Source organism: Condylostylus longicornis, unplaced genomic scaffold, assembly GCF_029603195.1.
Source record: "Condylostylus longicornis isolate FDR11 unplaced genomic scaffold, ASM2960319v2 ptg000030l, whole genome shotgun sequence".
Lineage (NCBI taxonomy): Eukaryota > Metazoa > Arthropoda > Insecta > Diptera > Dolichopodidae > Condylostylus > Condylostylus longicornis.
In genome coordinates, this window is record NW_026577999.1 from 1,753,038 (window position 1) to 1,779,041 (window position 26,004).

Consider the following 26,004-nt stretch of genomic DNA (forward strand, 5'->3'; position numbering starts at 1 on the left):
AAAGAAAAAATTCACAAATGGAAATAGAAAAAGAAGAGAAAAACTCTTATATATTGCAATTGCAACTTGATTTTTTTTTGCAAATTTTTTCCAATAGAGCGTCGACTGCTCCGTCGAAATTTCGATTTTTCACTTGTTTTATAGTAGTTTGTTGTGATACAATCTTTTGATCAAAAATCATAATTGTTATTATTTTCTCTTCACTTTTTTTTTTCTTCTTATCATTTTCAAATTTTTTAATTGGGTGACTTCTTTTCTCTTTCTATCATCCAGAATATATGTAAGTGAGTTTAAGATGCAAGTTGAAGAAATTTTGCAATTTTGTTTTTTTTTTTTTTATCAATATTGGAGAATTTTTGAAAGCTGTCAGATTGCCACTTTATTGCTGCTTGTATATTGTCACTTTTTTTTATTGAAATAATATAAAATTTAATGAAAATTAAATATAACTATATAACTACATTACGAGTATATATATATAAATACACTTGTATTTTATTTGTTAGTAGGAAAAATTTTATGGAAATTTTCAAAATTAAATTTTATTATCGATAGCCTATGATATGTACAGCAGGTGCCTATTTAGCGAGATAACAATTTTCACTTTAACTAATGAAACAAGTAAAGATATATATGTACTTATGTATGTATATGAAATAAAGAAATTTATAATACGGTATATTATTTTAATTATTTCATTCAGTCATTTTCATTCATATGACAGTTTTAAACTTTTATACATACAAACACACCATCTCCAGTTGTTTTATAAAGTCAATATAATAATTGTGATGTTGATGACATTTTGTTGCTGACTTGTTTATAGTATTCGTTTAATCATAAATCAATATTCAATGCAAATAAATTCAAAACGTCTCATAAATAATTTTTTTTTCTAATTTTCAAGTTTATTTAATTGGGTTTTTGTTTTTTTTTAGCTAAAAAACATTTTAATAATACACCTAGGATATTAGTTTTTCTTTTCATTTTATTGCAGTGTTTTTTTTTTATATCGAGGATATTTTTATTTTTATTGATGAGATTTAAAAGTGAAAACAAATGTTTATACAAAATACAGTAGGTATATATGTATATGGCAATTAATTTTAAAATATGTTAAAGAAAAAAAAAGTTTGTCTTATCTTTGACGATTAAAAAAAATAAATATCGATTTCCTTTCAATAATGAACAAAAAACATAAATTGAATATTTTGGCGCTATCATACAAATACAATGCATATGCGTATTTTTAATGACACTTGAAATTAAAGTAGCATTATATACCGTATAATAATTGCTGGAGAATTTTATACCGTAGCGCAAATTCTATTATAGACGTCTTTGTTAAATAAGCTTTTAATACCATTTGGCATGCAATACTTTTATATTTGGAACCAAATTACGAAATTAGATGTTTCGAAAGCATTTTTTGAAAAACTGTTTACATATACAAAATCTATGATTCAATCTGAGTCTAATGAAAGTCGTATATGTAAAACCTGTCACGATGACGAAAATTAAGAGATCGCGGCAATTGATTTTTTGTGGTATTTTAGAGTAGGATGAACAAGATCAAATTTGTTATGATCATAGTTCTAGTATCAAAACTTGAAGTAAAATCTGAAAGCCTTATAATGTAAACATTATGAAACCTTATGTTACTTTTCTCCGTATATATATTTGCATACTTGATATGTATACATATACATATACTTAATTTTCAAATTCCATGATGTCATTTTCATTTAACAATGAACAACAAGTCATGAACATGTCAAATTTAGTAAATGAGAAAAAGACTGCTTCACATCATTGTATGTTTTCTAAGTACATGAGCGAGGGAACAGTAAAAAAAATTTCAAAAAAATAATATTATAATACAAGATTACAGCATTATTTATTTATTTATTATTATTAAATAAATTAAATTTATTTTTTTAATTTCATCGACCCATAAACGAACGACTACACATTTGAAAGACCACCATCACATATAAACAAGAAGAATTATTATTATTACTTGCAATATGGTGATGAAACATGACGTAAATGTAACTCTCAAATTACACTATGTCATTTATAACCTATATTTTCCTCATTTTGACATTAAAATAATTTTAAGAAATTCCTCCTTCTGAAATTTTTAAAATTAATTAAAAAATTTCAAAATCAACAATTCAAAAACCCAAAATTAAAAAAGGATTAAAAATTAGTTCAACATAATATCAATAGTATTTAAAAAACTAAAAAAATTTTACAGACATTATATATGTAAGTAAAATACACACCACTTCTTGCGTAAATCATGAAAATTTCAATGAAAACTGAATGATTTCGGTTCTTTAAATAACTGTAATTTTAATACTTAATTCGATTAATAAGTATATGATTTTACGAATTATTTAAGAAAACTACATAGGTTACCTAAATAAACAAAAAAATTTGTTCTCACAAAACGAGATCAAATTTTATGCACATTCTTATTTCATTAAAATTTCATCTGTCTTTTCAAATGTCACAAAATGAAAAAAATAATAATTATATATTGTGTATGCGCGTATATTTGTGTGCATGCAATTATAAACTGAGATTTACTTTAAAATTTGAGTTTAGTTTTGATCAGCAAACCACTACCCAAAATACCTACATTATACAAGTAATATGTTTGGTTAGATCAATTCAAAAAAAAAAAAATTATAAAATCCAGTGCTAAAAAACGGACACAAAAATTTAAGTATATAGTGGTGGTACGTTCGCATGATATGAATCATACATTTTGATTATACATAAGTATATAAATTTTATGGTTTGTTTAATTGTAAATTAGCTGTCAAAACTTTTTTTTATAAATGTAACTAAGATACTGCTTTTTTAAATTTAAAGATTTTTATTTTGATAAAGATTTTTTTTATTTCATTTTTAAAATTCAATAAACATTAAATTTTTCTTTTTAATGGCACATATAAAAAACACAAATTTAATAAAACGTGAAATAAATGCTTTGTTCTTATAATAAGACGCAAGCTGACTTCATTGTTATTGTAATCAAATGCTATTTTATAAATGGTAAGCGTAATTTCGAAATATTTTGTGCTATAATGAAAGGAGGAGCCGAATAGATTGGAAATATATTGGCTCCAGAATTTTATATAAACCGGATAAAGTTATTTTGGATTGATGATAAAATCGAAAACAAGAAAACAAATTTAAATATACAAACATATAGCAAACCATGTATAAAAGAATCAGTTTTTCCATACCTATCCTCTTGTAGTGAAAAGCACGTTTCTTTGGAAATTATTAATTTTTGAAATGGCAAGTGTTTTAGATGATTTGCTAATTAAAAAACAACAAATTCAAAATACTTAAAGTATAAGTTTTTTTAATAAACTCAGTAAATCGCCATATATAGCGAAAACTGCGTTATATTTGTATTCGTAAGAATTGGTGGTAATCAAGTTCGTTCATAAACAATGTTAAATTTTTGAAATATAGCGAGATTAGTATGAATAGCGCAGTACATCATATGAACCGTTTTGATTTTATAGAATTTTATAGAAAAAATATATTGCATATTTAACACACTGTTTAAATTACAGTATTGCGTTAATGAAAATATCTATACTTTATCACACGAAATTAAACTAGAAAGTAAACAGGTGATATGAACCGGGGAAAAGGGTGCAAACTATATAAAAAATGCAAAACCCGCCAAATTAATAGGTTACAGAAAAACATTGTAGATTTCCGTATTAGTATCCAAGGTCCGTATTAGTAAAAAACAAATTTATATTCATCAAACTATTGCATTCATGAATCACGATAGTAAGATAAACTCATAATTAAGCAGGAATTTTAATTAATTGTTTTAGCAATCCAAGTTTCTGCCCTTACTTTTGATTTTCTTTCATATTTAATCTACTTTAATGGCATTTAAAAAATGATATCCACAATTCTTTATAACATTTGCGTAGAATAAGATTTCTAAAATATTATGAAAATAATTTAAACTCAGCCACCATAACATTTAAATTTTATTTCGTCCTGCTCTTACTCTTTCATTCTCTTTTACATATTTAATTTTTTTTTATTTAACATTAATTTTTACATTGATATGACAGTATGTAAATGTCACGTAAACTTAGTTCAATTGCACTAAATAAAAAATCTTAAAATTATGTAAGACAAAAAAAAACAGAAAAATTATGAAAATGTAAGAAAGCAAAAATATAACGAATAGCCAAGCCTAACATGCAAAATACCAGAAAGTTTTGCAAGCGAAAACAATAGCTTCGAAGTGATAGAATGCACTAACTAAAAGCATAATGATAATTGCAAAAAAAGAAACAGGAGAAAAGCAAAACAATTTTTATACTGCATTATACATAACTTGATGTAAGAAGGTCATTAAACTCTGACAGCATTTCGATTTGATTTTATCTTCTAAGCCAAATATGATCTGAACTGAAGTACAAAAATTTCCTTTTTTTTTTTTATTTGCTGACTCTGCAACTAAAGCATATATAACTATAGTTTTATAGCTCTACATTGAAAAGGTTCGTACACAGTGCAGCGCGTGCTTTTCTGTTATGATTCTTGTTTTATTTTATTTCATTTTTTTTGTTTTCGTTGTGCATCCTATATGTGATAACAGAAGAGAAAAATGAAAATGAATAAATTGATGAACGCTTGTAAAATTTAACAGGGATTGTATATAGAGGTACAATAATAATAACATTAAGATTTCTTTTTAGATCATACCACTTTACTAGAGGTAAGGTAATACATACATTAGTGTACATTGTAAATATGAAGTTGATTGTGAATATAGATAGACACTGTACAATTATAAGGTTATTAGTGGCAAAGGTTTTATTATTCTCTTATATATTTTAAATTGATAAATTGAAGTGGAAGACGAAGTAAATAGAAAATAGAGAAATTCGTTGCTGTTAATAATCCTAACTCTTAAAATTTCGTAACATCATAAATAAAAAATTATATAAAATATGTTTTCACTTTTTCTAATGATACTTAAACAGTTTACTTGTTGCAAAAATTATACTTGGTAATCGGTAATTTTTGAATTGTGAGTTTTTGCTCATCATTTGAATAATAAATTACTTTTATTGCACCAAATCGGAAATTTTCAATCATTCTCCCCAATAATACTTTTCTAATAACTCTAAAAGCTTTCGTAATACTGAATAGTGTTCATGGCATTGACTTTTAAGTACACTAATATTATTCTTCATAATTCCTTTAATATCCTAAAATTTAAAATAAATTCTAAGTCGCATATATTCTAAACCAACAACTGTTTAAGATAAAGATTGTTTGAGATAAAACAACGCAAAAAAATCTTGAACTTCTGTTCTCTTAATATTCAAATACAAATATGTTCAATTACAAGTGCACCATTTTAAGCTAAAATCAGTCGTACTTAGTAAATAGAAATATTTGCGTTAAATTTAAAGAAAGTGAGAATACGTTGAATTCTTTAAGAATTTTTTGCAAGAATACGTTGCAAGAATACGTTGGATTCTTTTAATATTATCTGCTGATTTTGAATTCAGCCATCGACTCAACACACATTTTTTCGAATGCTTGAACACTTGCAAGGTAATCTAGTATGTATTTTTAAAATCATATGAAAAATTTGGATATAAATTATATAAATTTTTAAAAATTGTATATAAATAAACTAACGCTACTATTTATGAAATAAAATCCATGATCAGAAAGCCTATATTAAATAGAAATTCTTCAACAAAATTCTTTAAAATACTTTAATTGGCACATAATCGAATGAAAATTTATGAGCATCTGCTTTTCTCTATCAAAGTATATTGAACTGTACATTCTTCTATAGATACTTTGTTTTTTAGCAAAAAAAAAAAAATTTAAATGACCTTCAAGGATGCAACAGGTATTCAATCTTAATAAAGAAAAAATATAAATAATTTTACAACTTAACAGATTTGGCCAAGCCTTTGAAATTTTATTGTTTTTTTGGTTTTTTCTCCTGTTTTCTTCTGTTTCTTTGTTTGCACATGCAAGAAAAATGTGAAATTCTACAAAACAGAAAAGTAAAATGATAAATTATTAAGAACATAACATTATTTAAAAGGGAAAAGGGTAAAAATAAGGTTATCCAGGTTAAATAAAGTATGACTAACCTGAAATGCTGTAAAAACATAAAGGGCTTTTTCGACTGCGGCTTCTTGTTGTTCAAATAGTAGCTCAACATCTATTTTCTAATTTTAATACATCATTGAAAAAAATTGATACAAAATTCCAATATTGAAGATTGTATCGTTTTAAAATTACTTCTATCAATAGATAGTCAAAGTTCAAAATTTAATTTGAAAAATAATTTAATATCAAAAGTTTAAATGGAAAATGTTCTGTAAAGCTATTTTCAATAAATTTGACTTAAATATTTAATTAAAATATTTAAAAAAGAGATCATTTAATATGGAAGAACAGTGTCTTTCCAAAAAAATTACATACTACAAATATTTTTAGAGTACATTTAAAAATTTGCCTTGTTGCATTTGATGTGATCGATTCAAGAATATCTTTTGGGAATATTTCAAATTTAAAATGAATATTAAAATTATATTCATTAAATATACTGTAAGAATGTAAAAAAAACTCTGATTTCCACACGATTTTCCAATGTTCAATGTCACGCATTTCATTTTTTTCAATGTGGTTGTACGTATATATATGTATATATATGATCCATATATGTACATAACACAAAGTTACAGATTAGATATCGTCGTATCCAATTTTATAGCACATGGATATGATCATATACCTTTAAATAACTGACATAAAAACCATTCTTAACCTGAGGGCTGCATTAAAAACCAAGAGAAAAAGAACGTAAAAAAAAGTGAAAAACTGCTGTTTTCAACTGAAAAGATTATCTTAAATCGTATAAAAAACTAAAAAGAAAAAGTTGTGTTTAAAAGAAATTTTGTGATTTTTTTTTTTTTTTTAACACAATGTAAAGTTACTGTAAAATTGTGTATTGAATATGGTATTGAGGGTCAATAATATTTTATCAAAATTCAATTTCACTAAAATTTATAGAATCTTTTGCAAATACTTTCGAAATGATTTTCTATCTTGCCATATTGAGGAACATGATATTCTTGTGTTATAAGCAAATATTCTTGACTATGGGCAAGTAATGGATAGAAACTGAACTAGAATAAATTCAGTACAGAGCTGAACAGAAAAATACTTTAAAAGAATTCTCAAAGTAAATGTGTTAAAAAATCTATTTTTTCTCATTTATATTCTCAACTCTTTAAAAATTAATAATTAACTAAATTAACTGAATATAAAAAACCAAAATATTGTCAATAAAAAGTTTTCAATATTATTTTTCATTTTTCTTAGATAACTTGTATGAGGAATACTTGATTTTCTAAAATATTGTGAAGTCTGATTTTTATTTTCAAAAATATTTTTTTGATAAAAATTGGTAAGAAGTTAGAACTGAATGTTCAGGATTGCGGGGTTTGAATCTGCTTATGTTTTAAAGGTCGAATATACGGATTTATTATATCTTTAATAGACTGATTTCTTTATAGAATTCTAAATAATTTTTTAAAGATTGTATATAATTGTAATTACTTTATAGAATTCAAAATAATATTGTTAAAACTACTTTAACAAATTCTCTTCTTTAAAATTATGCGAATTTTTGGTGCATTAACATATTTTCGAAGATTTTATACAATACCGTTGGACTAGATAGGAACATAATATATTTTAAATTGATTTTACGGATTGTAAAGTAAAATTAAAATGATCAAACCAAAATGGTATGTGGTAAAAGAAGAAAACCCTTTTCAATATATCAAAAAAACAAAAATACGTTTTTTATACTGACAAAGTACGAAAAATTATCGAATAAAACCTTATACAGAAATTTAGCATAAGCTATATTATATGTGTGCCTCTCTATATATATGAATGTATGTACTTTATTTATGTACAACATTCAATGAATCGTGCAGCAATTAAGAATAATTTTCGTTTTTCCTGATTATTTAATGTTTTTGCATGCATTCCATTTTTAGCCATATGGTGCAATAACCATCTGTCGTTACAGTGTTGTATTTGATGATTGAATCAAAATCTTGTATATTTTACACTATAATGATCAAGTATATAATTTGGCACTGTTTAACGGTAAAGATTAATCCATATGTTTACTACAGCATCAACCTATTGTAAGGTGAATTGTTTTTCTTTTTTTATTAGCATGAAGTCTAAAACAAAAAGCAAAATTTTAAAAAATTAAGAAATTTAATCTTAAAACACAAAAATAAATTATTATGAAAATAATTTTCATGATTAAATTTGTAAAAATTTTCCTTATTGAAATGACAAATACAGCCCAAATAATATTAATTGTCTTGCAAATAATTTCACTACTAACATTTAATATTGGGGCTGAAGATTCTTATTATGTGTATATGATATGTAGTTAATAAGGTTAAATACTCGTAGAATAAAATTTATAAAATTCTAATCAAGTTTGTTTCCCCTACATTCGTGATCTCCGTTTCGGGTAGAAGAGTTTCACATACAAAATCAGTAAAAAAGTTCATCGGAAAAACCAAAACACGCAATTTTTTAATAACATGATTTACAAAGCATTGTCCTTTTAAATTCTAACTCATTGTCTTACAAATTTAAAATTCAATGTCAGTGTAAATAAAGTAATTTTAAAACAACATTCAACTTTATATTCTCAAAAATGACAGCCTGTTTTAAAAATATTAAAAGAGAACTTCAAAATAAAACTCAAAAGATTCTAGAGCACTTTTAAGACAATCATAAATTTCTTAACACAATTTGTCAACATAAATATTTATACGATGTAATGTGTGTGTAAGAATGTACTTTCATATATACTTTATATTTCTAGCACTTTCTTAAATTTTTTCTTCTTTGTAAATTTTTCACATAACTATTTAAGTAGTTTTCTTATATTTTCACAATGTTCTCATAAATATTTTATGCTTACATACATATGTATAAGCATGCAAATATATGTATGTATGTGGCTTGTACTTATATAAATATGTACAACATTTATAGCACCAAGTAAACATAAGGAAAAATTTAACTCCTCTGGCGATTCTAATTTCCACAACTTAGATTCAATTTATGATTACAATTTTGTTTTTAATTTTTATTATTGTGCTAAAAGCATTTATCCATATAACAGTGGTAGTAAACAATTTCCACTAGTTTATATCTTTTAGCATTGTTGTTTAATTTTATGTTGAGAGGCTTTAATTTTATCATCATATAATAAACGTTTATTTCCTTTTATGAGCTCAATGAAATCTCGTTGCTAAGAATCTAACTTAAATGTTTTACACTTAAACAGGTTATTTCATTTAGAAGTTAATGTAACTTTCACTTCTAAAATGCAATAAAACGGTATTAATACACAATTCAATCTATTGCACTAAACACAATGGGGCCGCATTTTAAAACTACAAAATTAGGTAACTGCAAAAATTTTAGCCTCAACGTTTTAAAGAATACAAAAGGGCCTCAGCGACAACATGCAATTGCGGTTATAAAATTTTTGCAGTTTGAACTGCTGCCTCATTGTGTTTAGGACATATAAGCGTGAATTGCTGAATTATGTATTAATACCGCATTTCGGCATTCAAGGATCAGTCAATCATTTGGAAATACATATATTACATTTTTATTTTGGAACTAAAATTTACAATTCAGGAACTTTATAGTTTATGTTCCCTATAACTGTTTTTATATAAACAACTATTACACATTTGTAACATACTCTTAATACTTCGCACATATACATATGTATATACGTTACATACGTTATATGTACATACGCTTTAGCATTATTCTCTTCAAAATGTAGATTAATAAAGATTTCAGAAAAACATTAAAAGAGAAACATACAAAATCAAAAAAAAAAGATTCTTCTTGCAAATATTTCTTAATAAACCTAGATCCATTGCAAAGAGTAAGACTGGTAGCTGCTAGCTAGGCTGAAGATTATTTTTATTTTTAATTTTTTATATTTTTTTTATTTTTCGTTCCTTTCAACATATATTTTGCTACACTTATTAATGAAAGAAAAAAAAAGCAAGAACATTTTAAACGATCGGGCGGAACCCATTTTAAAAAGAAAAACCAGAAGAAACCAAAAAAAAAAAAATAAAAAAATTAAAAGGCTATGATTTTGTATTACATTTTAGCAAAATATCGTAGAAACGAGCAACAGTAGCTGGCACTGTTAAACTATAAAAATATTTTTTTTTTGTTCATCACAAAAAAAAACATCATTACTATGTTAAAAAGGAGAAGAAAATTAACGATAGTTAAATTTATGATAATTATGAGAGTAAATTAAATATATGTCATTAACAGTAAAAAGAACAAGAGTAAATGAGAAAAAAATAAGAGAAATAATAATTTGTGTTTTTTAGATTTCCTAGACTCGGCGAAGATTTACATAAACGTTTGCCACAAGTCTTTAAAAAAGCCCTTATGCGACTAAAACAATTGTAAAAAAATATGAAATCCAAATATATGATTTGGATATTAATTTAATTAGAAATTTGTTGATATGTTTAAAATATAGGTGCAAAATTTGAATCGCCTAAAAAACTGTTTCATAGAGATATTAAGATACTAGATTATTTTATTATGGGGTAGTTAAGAACCACGAAATCCTGAATATCTATTGTACCCCTTCCCAAATATTACAAACTCTCTCGTATCAACATAACAACGATTCCGCCCTTCTTCTGAATTTAAGCGGCTTGTGAGGCAGATGTGGTCTTTGTGAACATAGTTCCATACTCGTAAGCACGTAATATTCACGAATTTTTGTTTTTTTATCATTTCATGTATCATATTAAGATCTGCTGTAGTTTTTTACTCCCTAAAATTATAGGTAAAATATGTAGGTAAAACATATGTTCAGCAAGTGGCCCGCCCTGATGCAAAGAAGAAGACGCTTTTTGGAAGCACATGGGTTTGATGGGTTGAAGGAGTTCTCGGGCGCCTAAGGGTGATTTGTTGAGCTTTATCAAAGAAACTTGCTTCCTTCAATAACTAAACTAAACTAAGTTTGATCCTTGAAACTTATGAAATTTTTTCTGTACAATAAGTTAGTAAAATGAATATATGTAGTACTTTTGTTAGTCGTTATTGTTTTCCTCTGTCAGAAATAATCATCGCCATTCTGTACTTGGCGTATTTTTACTATAAACCTTTTATAAGATACAAAGTTAGTGATTTAATTTTAGTGTCTACTCATACAAATTGTATGAGATAAATTTAATTTTTACTTAAATTTTACTTACATATTTCCGTGCATACACTGACATATACATAAATTTCTTGTTATAGAGTAGCTCTTATCTTTTCATTGATTTGTATCGTAGAATATTTGATTATATGTAAATTCGTGTTTCCAATTTAATTTGGATTTGATCTGAAAGAATAAAAGTTTTTATAAATTTGTATAAGATTATTGTGAAAATAACAATTATATAATCGTAAATAATTAATTTTTTTTTCGTGTTATTATTTTAATTATATAGAGCGTGATATCACGAAATTAGGTTAAGTTGCATTTTAAAAAACAAATTTTTTTATTTCCTTTTAGAATTCAAAACTAAAAATTGTTAAGCGTTTTTGTGCATGAATGACAATAATTTAAATTAATATTAACAATTTATTTATATTCACAAAAAATAAATTTTTTAAAGATAAAATAATATGTTAAATGTGATTGTTAAGTGAAATTTACTTTATTTGATATGTTTACATTAATACGCGTTAAAAAAATCATTATAAATTTAATCATTGTAATCAATTTAGAATTTGTCTGTATTTACATTATAAAGCATTGATTACATTTTTTAGAAATCTGCACAATCTAATGTGAATTGGTTTCAATCCATATGGGATAATTTTCTTTAATAACGCCTATTGTTGCAAAACTAAAAATCATCATTTCAGTTCAATTTTCTGATAAAACAAAAAAAAGTTTTACGATTCGACGAAAAATACCAAAAATTTTGAAAATTTGATGAATCTATTAATAATTAATTTTCAGAAAGTTAATAAGTTTTCAGAAATGCTAACCGATCCACCTTCTATTATTAGATCGACATTTATTACATAGATCGTTCAAATATTTCTTAAAAAATATACGGGACACAAACAAATTCTTTTTATTAATTTTATACAGTTTCATATTGGCATAATTTAAAAAGGCAATTATTTTTGTATCAGGATTTAATCTAACCCAGTTTTTTAAATATAAAAAAACGTTTCTATCTTCACGTTTTATCAGATTTTTTTTACCGTCTTACCATTTTAATTATTTTTCACGTGCATCAAATAATATGTATATAAATAATCTGCATATATGCGTGATATTCTTGTATACCTGCTTCTTCATAATATAATTTCTTTATGTAAAATGGAGACTAAATTTAGTTATAATTGTACATGTTTAATTTAATACTGTCAATAGCTTGAATTTTAGTGTCGTTTCATTCCTCCAAGTGATAACCAAAATAACCGTTTGAATTTATTAAACCTCACTTAATATTTTAGCGTGTATTTCATAGAAATTTCATATTTTAAGCCGACAACCCGCCTATTAACTCGAATTCCAAATTAAATGGCAAGCATATCGCATAATTAACTGGTACGGGATTGTTAATTTTCCTTTTAACTTTTTCTCTCTAAGATGATGTAAAATTAATTGTAATCCTTAAATATGTTGAACAATGTAAATGGGCTGTTTTAAATTCCAATTTTAAATTTAATTATAATCCGGTTTGCGATCTTCTAATCTAAAATTTTCAAAAATTTAATCACAGTATGCTAATTAGCTTTTTAAAAACTAATACTTACAGTACCATTACCATTGATCATAATTTCTAAAAATTTTAATTTAAGAAATTTATTATATAAAAAAAAATAAAATATGGCAAAAAATCTTTGAAACTCTTAAGAAGCAATTCTTTAAAATTATAAACATGAAACAGAATTTTTATATAGAAAAAAAATTCTTTATATAGAAAAAAACGATGCAAAAGTAAACAAAACATAATGAAATATTTTTATAGGTAAATAAAGAGTGAAAATATTTAAAAAAAAAAAAATCAGCAAAAACAAAAATTTACTGTGTCATGATATTATAAAACTTGGGCGGCATATAGAGATTTCATTAGCGCGATAATAACAAATTAATTGACCATTAAAGTCAAGATTATGTCAGGAACTTCCTTCTATCATTTTTAATTAATCAGAATTCAGTCTATATAATGTGAAAAGATCAATTGAACCGAACATCTTACATTCTTTTGTTTTTTTTTTTAATGTAAAAAACCATTTTTATTATTACATATTTTGCGATACGCTAACCGCTCACAGTATTCTAAATTTAACCAAGATTCTATTAAAAATATGAGATATAGAGAAAATGATCGTGTAAATAATATGAGATTAAAACTATCTTAAATATATGAAAACGTGATTTGAAACGCATGTAGATTCTTTTTTTTATGATTTTGTGCTTTTTCTTATTTAATTTTTTTTCTTTTCTTAAATAGCTTTCTTTTTTAAACGAATTAATGCTTAATATTAAAATTTATAATAGTACATGTATGGCTCAGAATTGAAACTTTTCATCAATAGTCTACATGATTTCATGGTCAGTGTTTTATATTTGATGTATGTGGAAAGTCATATAAATCCAACCAAACTGAAAAATAATGTTATAATAAAATATGCCGAATTCAAGGCAACCCAAAATCATCAATATTTTTAGATTATGTTAACGGATTTGTTCCATATGGTTTTACAATCCTCTTTTTGGCTGTTTAACTTAAGAAGCACGCAACAAATTCAAATAAAGTAAAATTGCATGCGCTATTGAGTAAAATATTGTAATTTTTCCTCACTATGCACTTTATGTAACTAAAATTAAAAAAATATTGAAAACACTGTTTAAAATCAAACTCTGAAATAACTATATCCAAGAGAGGTATTCCGTTTTCATTCGTTCTTGTTTGCTTTGCGAAAAAATAGAAAATTTTTGTGTGTAAAATAATTACTTCCTTAAAAAAAATTAATTAAACGATACGTCAATGCTTCATGTACACGCTGAATTCAAAAGATATAATTATATTACAACATATTTACAACCATATAGAAGCATGAATTTATTTTGTATTCAATCGACTTTATAAACAAGATTACCATCAAAGAATTCCCAACAGAACGATCGATCACATTCTCGCTCACATTCTTTTTTTTCAATTTAACTTAACATGTTACTTGAAATTGTTAAAAAGAAGGTTATGAACAATTTTTATATAGTATAGAAGATGAATTTTTTCACCTAAATCTTATTGACACAATAAGTAAAAATTTGATCAATTGATTTTTAAGAACCATAAATAATTAGAAGTGATTAGAAATAGTAAAACTTAAAAGAAAATTTCTCTTTTTTTAAATTTTTTTAAATGCTTTGATTCAATTCAAAAAGAAAATGCTTAACAAAAAAATTTCAAATGTATTTGATTGATACTTATGGATCCATCATGCAGCGAACCCCTAAAATTATTGTATCAATAATTTGAAATTATAAACCATCATTTGGCAATATTGTTATTGATCTATATAAATTTCCGATATCCATATGCATCAATATTGCATTGGACACTTTTGAAAATTCCCAAAACAGTTGCAGTAATGCAGATAACGTCAATTAATGCTCTTGATTCACCAATAATATCCTCAAAGCTATTGTCGGAAAATTATAGGAAAGATTATCAAGAACTAATGGGATTGTTCATCTTTTTGACCCAACAACGCTTACTCATGGCACATATAAGGAACCAAATGGAAGTTTTAAAAAGCTCGTGATGCATAATTAACTCTTTATTTATTTTATCCGAAATAGCATAATAAACAATACATACATCCCATTTGTTGACCTGACGGACCATTTTCAACAACTGCAACAACAGCAATTTAATCTCATTTTATTTATTAAACTTGTAATTGACTTTTAATTTTATAATTTCTTTTAATTTTACACATATTTACATAATTTATATTTTACTCCTACATTAATACACGAATAAATGTAAACTTGTATCTTACTAGACACAGGGTTGCATAAATTTTTTTTAAATAAATTTTTCTTGTTTTTTATTCTTTAATTTATTACTGATTGTTACCATTACATAGTCTTGTATTACGATATGTCACCTAAAATATGTCAAACGTTAAAACATAAGCTCTATTAAGATTCATTCAAATGTTATAACGGCATGTAGCATACGTACATATTTATATTTGTACATTTCGTGAACTTAAAACTGGCCATGATCCAAGAAAAGAAAAAAAATAAATGGCTAATAAAAGTAACTGTCAAATTTGTAAAGCTAAATTGAACTCTCGTTGTCTATGCCATAGATTTATGGTTATGATACTCTTGTATGTACATTCATACTATCATACCCTATATTTTAAGTCCAGGTGTTAATAAATGATTTTTAAAATATTTAACAGCAAATTCAATACCGTGTTGAGATTTTATTGGAAATATATTGATGCATGTACACAGTGTAGATTATTTAAATCCCGTGCTATATATGCATGTCTTGTGTGCATATATGAAGACTTCATGATGCTTTTACGAATTGTTTATGGTTCCTTGATTGCTATACTTTATTATTTTTGGTTATCCTCCTTCAAAAAACAACTTTTTTTATTTGTGCGCTTATTCTTAATCGATTGGCGTGTTTTAAGAATACCACGCAACCCAAAATTTTAAAAATTGAAATACATGCCTACATATACGTATAATATATATTGTACATATGTAGATAACTACATTCAATATAATGTAAGTTTTATACGAGCAAATAAATTCAATAGTTTTTCCTTGTGTTTTTCTTTTTTTATTACATATTGAGGTCGCATTTTATGTGCAAATGAAAATCATATACATATAATATACACATGAACTCATGTATATAACCTTAGTAATGCGGATATTTTATGGAAAATTTTTATAAGTAGGTACACATATATTAAGTATTTTGATGATGTTCTTCGTTTTGTTGAATTTTAAAGTCATAAATTTGTAAGCAAAAAAAAATTAAAGGAATCATTATGCACTTATGTTATATTTACTTACACATGTTGAACATAATAGTCGAACATAACGCATGTCAACTTCTGAAAGTTGCATATCATATATTATTATGTGTGTACCTTTAAGGATTTAAGAGCATTTCCTGGAAATTATAAATTCATATCAGACATGGTATATGTATGTATAACAAAAAATTAATAAATTATTTCGTACAAACTATATTTTGACGTTTAATATAATTTTTAACATCATTATTATTTTATAATATGCACAATATATTCATACATATGTATGTCTAATCTAATTTCAATTACTTGTAGGATCTTATATCAAAATATTGCTTTAATATGGAATATTAATAGTCCCAATACAAAAATGCAAAATTGACCGACAAGTCCAACAGGGTTTTTTGAATAACTTGTTTTTTGTAGTCATAGGATAGCACGTCGAGTGCAGAAACTGTACAGTTCCGTTATGTCCAGTCCAATAATTTGCTTTAGAAGTTCCATATACCCCCTAACGCACATATGGCTCCGAAACGTATCAGTGCTTATCAAGCGCAGTTTCCTGAACCATATGTGGCTCAGCGGATAGGGAACATGTTAAATATCTTACCACAACATCAGTAAGATCATTTAATGTATATAAAATATAGTTACTGCAGTCTTTAAGAAAAAAAAATATTCTTATACCTAGTAATATTGTAAAATTCTAGGTTTTTTCCCTTTGAAGAAGATCCTTCGTTCGCTCTTTGAATTTAATTTCTTTACTTGTTTACAATCTCTTTAGTATGTTGTATTGTTAGCACTACAATAACTGGTTCAAAATCAGTTAAAATAGCAAAATACTAATTAAATCTTTTTACTTTTGATTTGTTTTTTTTTTGTTTTCACCAAGATAAGAATTTTTTTCATCTTAATTGAAAATTCTTTAGACTCAAAAGTTAATACAATATATACATTTGTTATTATTTCATACAAAAACCCAAGGCACAAATGTTTGTAAAATTATAAATAATATACATTTAAATCATAGTTTATGGAATTTTTAAATTATTTTACTAATTTTTATTAACGTACCATGGAAGGTGAATGAAAATTATCGTTTTTTATTTAATTATCTCATATTATTTTATTAAATTACAATAAAGATTGTATCAAAATTACGATAAATTTTCTATTTTGCTATATATAAGAAAAAAGAATTTATAACCGGATATTTTTCTATTCTAAATATCTAAGTATTGATGATAGCGATTAACTATAAAGCAACTGTATAATTTTTTTAATTGTTATACGAATTTCTTTAATATTGTGAGATTTTATTTTGTGAGAATTAACCTACAAATGTCTTCTAATCCTATAATTTTCAATAAATAATCCGTATACATGTATGTACTTCTCTAAAAATCTATTTCTATTAAAATTTTTTTTCTATTGTATATACTTGTATACATATGCTTATGTAACTGCCTGAAAACATGGTTTAATTTGCTGTTTCTGTTTTTTCTTTAAATATATTAACGTTTAATGTCGCGATTACCGATTAATACCATTAAACAATTACACAATGTATGCTAAATATCAATCAGTCAAACATCTTTTATAATAATGTACATTGTTCATATATATAAAAGTACTATTATTGTTTTTATACTTGTACACTTAATAGGTAGGCACAATGTAATAAATAACAACAATTGCTATCGCCTTTGGAATTTAAAAGAATAAACATTTAACCTAGAATCTAAATATTTTATCTATTTATTTATCTACATATATATATATATATATATATATATATTTATTATATCTATGAAATTGATATAACATACTTACATATATAGATATGCATTAAACATTTAAATGATTTCAGAATTTTATAGCATATCGAAAATCTGGCACGATTTCTTCTTTGATCATTCTCCAACTTAAAAAGCGAAAAACAAGAAATTTTGCTTTTACATACTTTAAAAATTAAAAAATTAATCATTTTTCTATATTTTTTATACATACATATATAAATACATTTTGTACGTAAGTTGATGTTTGTTTATATGGACCTAACTCCTAAAATGAAAACGAAGTAAGAAGAAGACAATTAAGAAAGCGCAGTTTTTATATGAAACTTTAATCATACAGGGAGTAGTAATGACTACATTTTGGGAAAAAGACCCACATTTGTACATAATACGAGGATCACTATTTATATTTCGGGTCTAGCAATAAAAAACAAACATTTATCATTGGAAATGATTTTATTGTTTTTCAAAATATTCCCCATGAAGATCAATACACTTTTGCATGCGCTGAAACCAATTTTCGTAGCACTTTTTCCACTCCGATTGAGACACCTCCAAAACATGGTTTTTGAACGCATCGACTGCTTCTTCAGGTGTTGAAAATCGTTGTCCACGCATTTTTTTTTTTGATGTGAGGGAATAAGAAGAAGTCATTGGGTGCTAAATCAGGACTGTACGGCGGATGACCCATCAATTCGACATTTTGAGTGCTCAAATAGTCCATTGTTTCAGCTGATTTGTGAGAGCTTGCATTGTCATGATGAAGAATGATTCGCCGGCGCTTGTTTGTTTTCCTTATTTCTTCGAAAACTTTCGGCAAACAGATGGTGGTGTACCATTCAGAATTGACCGTCCTACGTTCCACTAAAGGTACTGTGGCCACATGACCGGTTATACCAAAAAAAAACGCGATCATTTGCTTCGATGTGCTTCTTCCACGAACAACTTTTGTTGGATTTGGCTCGTCTTGGAACACCCATACGGTCGATTGCTGTTTCGTTTTGGGCTCATATGCATAGATCCATGATTCATCACCTGTGACTATCTTATAAACGTCTCTTGACGCACCGCGATTGATTTTTTTCAACATTTCTTTGCTCCAATCGACACGAGCCTTCTTTTGTGCAATCGTCAAATTTTTTGGGATCCATCGACAACACACCTTTTTCACGGCAAGATGTTCATGCAATATCTTATGTACGCTGGTGGAACTAATGCCCAAGGATGCCTCAATCTCACAGTATGTCACATGCCGGTCCATCATTATCATTTCGCGCACAGCATCGATGGTTTCCGGCAAAACGACCGAAATTGGCCCACCTTCACGAAATTCATCCTGGAGCGAACGGCGTCCGAAACCAAACTCTTGGTACCAGCGATTTACAGTGGCTTTTGATGGTGCTTCATCACCAAAAGTCGAAACAAGTTGATCGAGACACTCTTGTCAAAAATCATCGCACGAAAATTTTCACGGGACAATTCCATTTTTTGACCGAGATGAATTTTTCAAGTCACTGTAAACAAAACAATTCGCGTTCGAATGACAAAACGTTCTGAGTGAAGTTGTCCTAAAAAATGTCAAATTTTCCAATGGAAGTGTCAGATTGCACCTGGCAGCACTAGTATTGCCAGGACCCGAAATATAAATAGTGACCCTCGTATACAAAAATGTTAGTATGTACATACATATAACACAAAATACGAGCTCAACATATAAAAAAATAATTGAAATTTATTGATTCTATAAAGAAAGCACACTATAGCGAATACTTTTATATGCTGCTTTAATTAGACCCTTTACGTACTTCTTCAATTAGATATGAAGATACTTCTTTCCGGATTTCTTTCCAAAACATTTTATATTCATTAAAAATCTGAACAGAACTGTAACGTATATATAACCCTTCGAATACCAAAGACAAAAAGGGACTATTATTAATTATAATATTAATAAATTTTTCAAATTAATAGATGAATTGAATTTATTAATATTTTTGACTAGTAAAGTTAACCTTATATTATTGTCAATATCCAATAACCAAAACAAATATATTGAATTCAATGAATACATGGATCTTAAACACTACTTGTATTAGGTGTAATATCAATTTTATTCATTTTAATCGCTGTTACACAAGAACAAAAAGAAAAACGGGGAAAAATATTGTTTTTCTATTTATACTGTACGTTTCATTTTAATTTTTTCATTCTATACTTGACACAATTACACGAAATTTAAGATACTTATTACATATTTATATAGTATAACTACTTATACCAATATAAGACGCCAAGACGCATTAAATAATAACCACGATTCACGGCTATTATGCCATCTTTGAAATTATCTGCATGGTATGTATATTTATACTGTATTACGTTTATATTTACATACATACATTTATAAATATAATTACTGGGTAAATGTATATGAATATATATCTATGTAATACCTTTAATAAACTAGAAATTTTACAATTTTAAACAATTTAATAAAATTACAAAATATACATACATACCTACATACATTCCAGCTACTTCAATTACAGAATGGCTATTCACTAATATCCTAATGTGATCAATTTATTTTCATCATACAAATTAGTTATACTTTGATTGCCTTTTATATATGTACATATATGTATAAATTTAATACATCATTGATAGATGTACAGCATGCAAACAATATGTATGTAGGTACAGGGTATGTCTTTTTATAAGTATTATATATTTTACATGCTTTTGGCATTTTGAATTTGATCAAAATGTTAGTTTCGGTTATGAATGAAGCTACGTTAAAAATTTTTTCCAATTTGTTTAAAGAATTTATTATCCACTTGAAATGATCCAGACATGCAATATTATTGCATTTTTTTTTGTAGAGAAATATGTACATTTATCTCATTTTTGCAAAATTATTTGTTCTTGACTTCCTTCAAATTTAACTTCAATCATATCCTCCTTTTTTTAATTTCCGAAAACCAAAATTATAGTTGAGTTATAATATTTTTTTGATGATGACGGCCAATTTATTTCATTAGTCTGCATTTAAAAAATGCAGAGTTCAATTATGCCGGGAAGTTTCACTGTAATGGAATCCTTTCGTATTGGATGCAGTAGTCCAAGAGACGATGTCTAAAGGCAATCCATTCTTTGCTAAAATTAAGTCCTTTTAAGAAGCTATTAAAAGACGAATTTTTCAATTGTTTTTCGTAAAACAGTTTTCAATTTATTTTCCGTTTGAAAAAAAATCTTGTTTAAAAACTAATTTCAATTTACCGCTTCTTCTTGTATTCTGGAATATTGACGCTTTGACTTGTCGTTGACATTTATGATTTTGAAAATCAAAATGTGCTAATTTTTTAAAGCGCGCCGCTATGTGTCATTTACTCATTTCTAAGAAATTATATTTTGTTCTTTCTATTATTTTTATATTTACATCATTCACGATTTTAAAATTCACAAATGAACAGCGCCACCGGTTGTTGCCACTTATACACTATCCGCTTCTTATACCTATCATTTTCCACATTTCAATTTTGGTATGTAATGTATTAAGTTTTGTCATATTGTAAACTGTTGTATCATAAAATTAAAACATCCTGTACAGTAAATGAATATTTAAAGTTTAAATAATAATTTAATTGTTTCATAGAGCAATTTAAAAGTATGGAGTACGAAAAAAAAAGTGTGGCAGCATGCATGCAAAAATTAATTATTTTAATAAATAATAAATTATTTTGTTGCGAACTATTCTATATATATAAAATTAAGTATAATAAATAATAATAATGAATATTAAAGTTAAATTTTATTAAAAATTTATTTCCAGTTTCATTTTTCGCTATAGCAACGTTTATAGCAAAACTAATAATTATGATTATACTTCCATTATTAATTTCAAATATTTTGAGCTAGATTTTTATTTATTATTAAGAAAATAAAAAAATAATTTTCACTTTTTATCAAATCAAAAAGAATCAATAACACATTCATAAATGTTATTTGATTATTAATTTACAAAAAAACAAATCAGAAAAAAAGTTTTAACTAGGTACCATTATTAAGTAACATATGATTACGAAAAAATGCTATAATTAAAAAATTAAAAATCAAAAACATGACTCAAGTTAAGTATAAAAATTATTAACGCTATAATTATTAGAAATGACATCAACCCACTCTAAAAGAAAATGATGTAAAATTTAATTTAATCCGATTAATTCATTCTGTTTTTATATCAATTAATTTAATTTACACTCTAATTATTACAAGATAGAAAGTAGTAATAAATATTAGTTTTTTATTTTTAATTTGCTTACTTACTGGCATTGTTATAATTTATATTCTGTTTTCAAGAAAATTTTTATTTATATTTGATAAAAGCACATTTAAAATCCATCATTATGTTATTGTCATTCAAATTAATTCCATCTGCCTTATTAATTTGGAGTTGTTTTGCAAAACTAATTATATATTACAATTATGTATTACTAATTATGTATTACAAATACAAAACTTTAATAATTTTGTAAAAAAACTTGAGTAAAGATTTAAAATCTTTTATATGATTTCGAAACTTACACAACTTTGTCACAAAAACTTCTTTTGACGACTCTCTTTTATTATTGAATATTTGTATACATTAGTAAAATGACATTAATAAACACAGGAAATTAACATTTATTTGTCATAAATCTGTAAAATTCTGAATAAATAAAATACATTAAAGCATTTATTCATTCTTTCTTTTTGAAAAATATAATAATAATTTTACCGCATTCATCACTCAAAAAATGTTATTTTTACCGCTAGAAAATTTTTAAAATTTATAATTCTATTTGTAAATAAGAAGAACGCAGAAACGAGAAAGCAATATAAATACATTTATTGTTTACACTTTTTTTCTTCGATCTTTGTTTTTTTTTTAAATTTTTTTAACATTAACAAATCTTTCATTCTTTTAAAACAGTGTTCCCATAAATGGTATTTCAGTCAAATCAAGTAGTAATTAAATATAAAATCAATTTTTAAGTTTGTGATAACCCGTAATGTATGAGGTATGCAGGATTGGGTATCAAAATTTCTGTATTACTGCTGTGATATTTTCTTTACAATTTAATTGACATTTGATAAAACCTCAAAAACAATGAAATCAATTTTTTCGCTGCAACATGCTTGAAATGAAATATTTCAATTCATTGCCGATGATCCGCGGAGGCAATTACTGTAGTTTCCATTTAATGTATAAAATCCTTTTTTTTTTTAAATCTTGTTTTTGTAGTTCAACAGATTGACAATAGAGTTTGGCCATATTTGGTAAAAAAAGGTGCAAGTATACTTTGGGAACTCATCTAAATATCCATTTTTTTCGTATAATATAGCGGAAAATATTTTTTGTACGGCCGAGTGCTAGTTGTTATTTAATATGTATATATACTCGTAACTTCATATTGACAATTCATAAATCATGTTTTAGCTTCATTTTTGAAAAGAAGGAATGTAGTATGAGCATATTTTCAATTGTCATAAATATTAACTTAATGAGGCAACACTCTTCGAACTATGTATTAAATATTTAGTTTGAAGAAAAATTTAAGATTTGAATAATAAGAAATTTCTTTTACACAAAATAAATTTTTAAACAATTCTTTAATTTCAACTTTTTCATTTTTTTCAGATGAAAATCAACTGAGTATGTATATACGTTTTAAAAGAAACAAGAGGAACGCACAAACATTAAACTCTAGTAAACATTACCTTAAAAATAAACTCTAAATTCTCTAGAAAAATAAAAAAAATCAACAGAACAAACATAGAAAGCAAACTACACAGATGCGTTAAAAGCCCGACAAAAATATAAACAGCAAATACAAACTAACATCACTTTATAAAGAAAAAAATTTTCCAAATGGTGCTTATGATCCAGCCGCTTATACACCGCCAAATAAAAGACTCGATTATTGTCAATAAAATTTTATAACAAATCGCAAGTAACAAAATCACCTACAAATTGCATAAATTTTTTTGTTAACATCTAGCAACAATTATAATTACTATCTTTACCGTTATATCCAGTAAGAAAACAAAAAAAACATTTCAATATCATCTGTCAAATAAATTTTTAAATGAACTGCCTATATTTTTTCTGCATGTTTTTCCTATTGCAATGAAAAAGTATTAGAAGAAACATTTGGAGAACATAAAGTCAACTGATTAAATATTGTGTTCAAAGCAGAAAAAAAACGTGAATCTTTCATTTACGTCAATTACCTCAGAAGAAAAAAAAACAAAATCATGTAAATAAAGAACATTACTATTAATTTTAATGAAACAAGGAACATAAAAACTAAGCAAATTAAAAACAAAAAAAAAGTTTATGTAGAATTCTATAACTAAGTCAATTAGAAAGCAAAAATAAAAAAACACGGAATAATAATGCCAACAGGAAACAATGAAATTTTGGAAGAAACCACACAAATTACAGAAGCAACAACAGAAGCAAACGCTACACTATCTTCAGCTTCTATAAATATGCAAAATATTGACGATGATAACAAAGATAATTCATCTGGAAATAATGATACAAATGGTAGTAACAATGACCTAAAAGGGCAAATATGTGGCACAAAATTGGTATGTATATACATATACATTTTATTAGTTATTACTGTACAAAAATCTTATTAGTTGGAATTGTTTTTAGTTCAGTACTTCAATATGGTTTGATTACCGATAAAGATTAGATTCATTAACTAATAACTAGTAAGCATATTAAAGTTTTATAAAAACAAAAAGTCTTTTCAAAAACTATCAACTATTTTGTATATTCAAGCGCAGTTTCTTCCACGTTTCTATTTCTCTGAAATGATACAATAAGAAATAATGAATTTCCACACCTGGTGTATAATTTTCAATTCGTGAAAAGCTTTCCAAAAATAATTTTTAGAACCCAATGAAAGTACATGTTACATGTGCATGTTTTAAAGAGTTGAACATAAGACAAATTTCCTTGTTAGTAAAGTTAATGAGCCTATTTACTTTAATTTTCATTTATAAAAATATTAATAAATACCTATACCAAAATTAATGGTTTCAAAAATGGAATTACCAAAAATTTTAATAAATTTAGAAATGTTTCAAATGCTGCAATCATTTATATCATTAATTTATTTTTATTTGACACGGATTGTACTATTTTCTGGAATTATATTATTAAGTAATATTCCATTATTTTATATTTTTATTATTGAAAAATTAAGTATTCAAAAATAAAACATCATCTTTTAATTTATTTTTGCATAATGTACTTACATAATAAATAATGCTAATATAATTTGTATTTTAAAAAACATTTTATTACATTAAGCAATTAATGATTCCCATAATGTCAACACATTCTGCTTACCATTGATAATATAATAAATGAAATAATAAATTTATTCATACATAAATTTCTACTAATTATTAACTTATTAACTAATAATTAGATCGTTTATTTTGAAAGCAACCTAAGTCTCTTGTTATTATTTTAACGTTTGCATTTAAAGTTATTCAAAAATTTGGTTAATGTGATATACATACATATATATTTATTTTTGTTTAAAATTACATAATTTGCAATTCAAACAATTGACATTATGATTGGTGTAAGAAAATAAAAGAGTTATGAGATTGCAAATGGACTTAAGACTAATTTCAAAATTCAAGATTCAATAATTTGTTATTGAAATTCATACCGTTTAACAAATTTATTAATTTTCAAAATATATAAACTAATATTATTAACCAAAGTTATTTTATTATAATGTGCAGTATTTTACGTATGTACATATACACATAATCAAAGTATTATTTAAATGAATATTTATTTGGATTTTTCTAAAGTTTTATTATCAACTTATTAAAAATATTATTTAACACTTATACATTCATGTCTTTCATAATCTTAGACAACCACAAGTCGTTCACATTTTGTAATTTATTT

The 26,004-nt window shown here is 25.4% G+C and overlaps 1 protein-coding gene across 3 annotated transcripts in view; it reads left to right on the forward strand.

The window, feature by feature from the left end:
* The window catches only part of LOC129607840 (probable serine/threonine-protein kinase DDB_G0282963), a 160,884-nt gene that overhangs the window by 80,823 nt on the left and 54,057 nt on the right, over positions 1–26,004 (forward strand). For all 3 annotated transcript variants that reach the window (XM_055519038.1, XM_055519039.1, XM_055519040.1), the window contains exon 3: positions 23,698–24,653. In XM_055519038.1, the coding sequence (XP_055375013.1) occupies positions 24,456–24,653 (198 nt within the window). In that variant the 5' untranslated portion in view covers positions 23,698–24,455. The remainder of the gene's footprint in view (positions 1–23,697; positions 24,654–26,004) is intronic.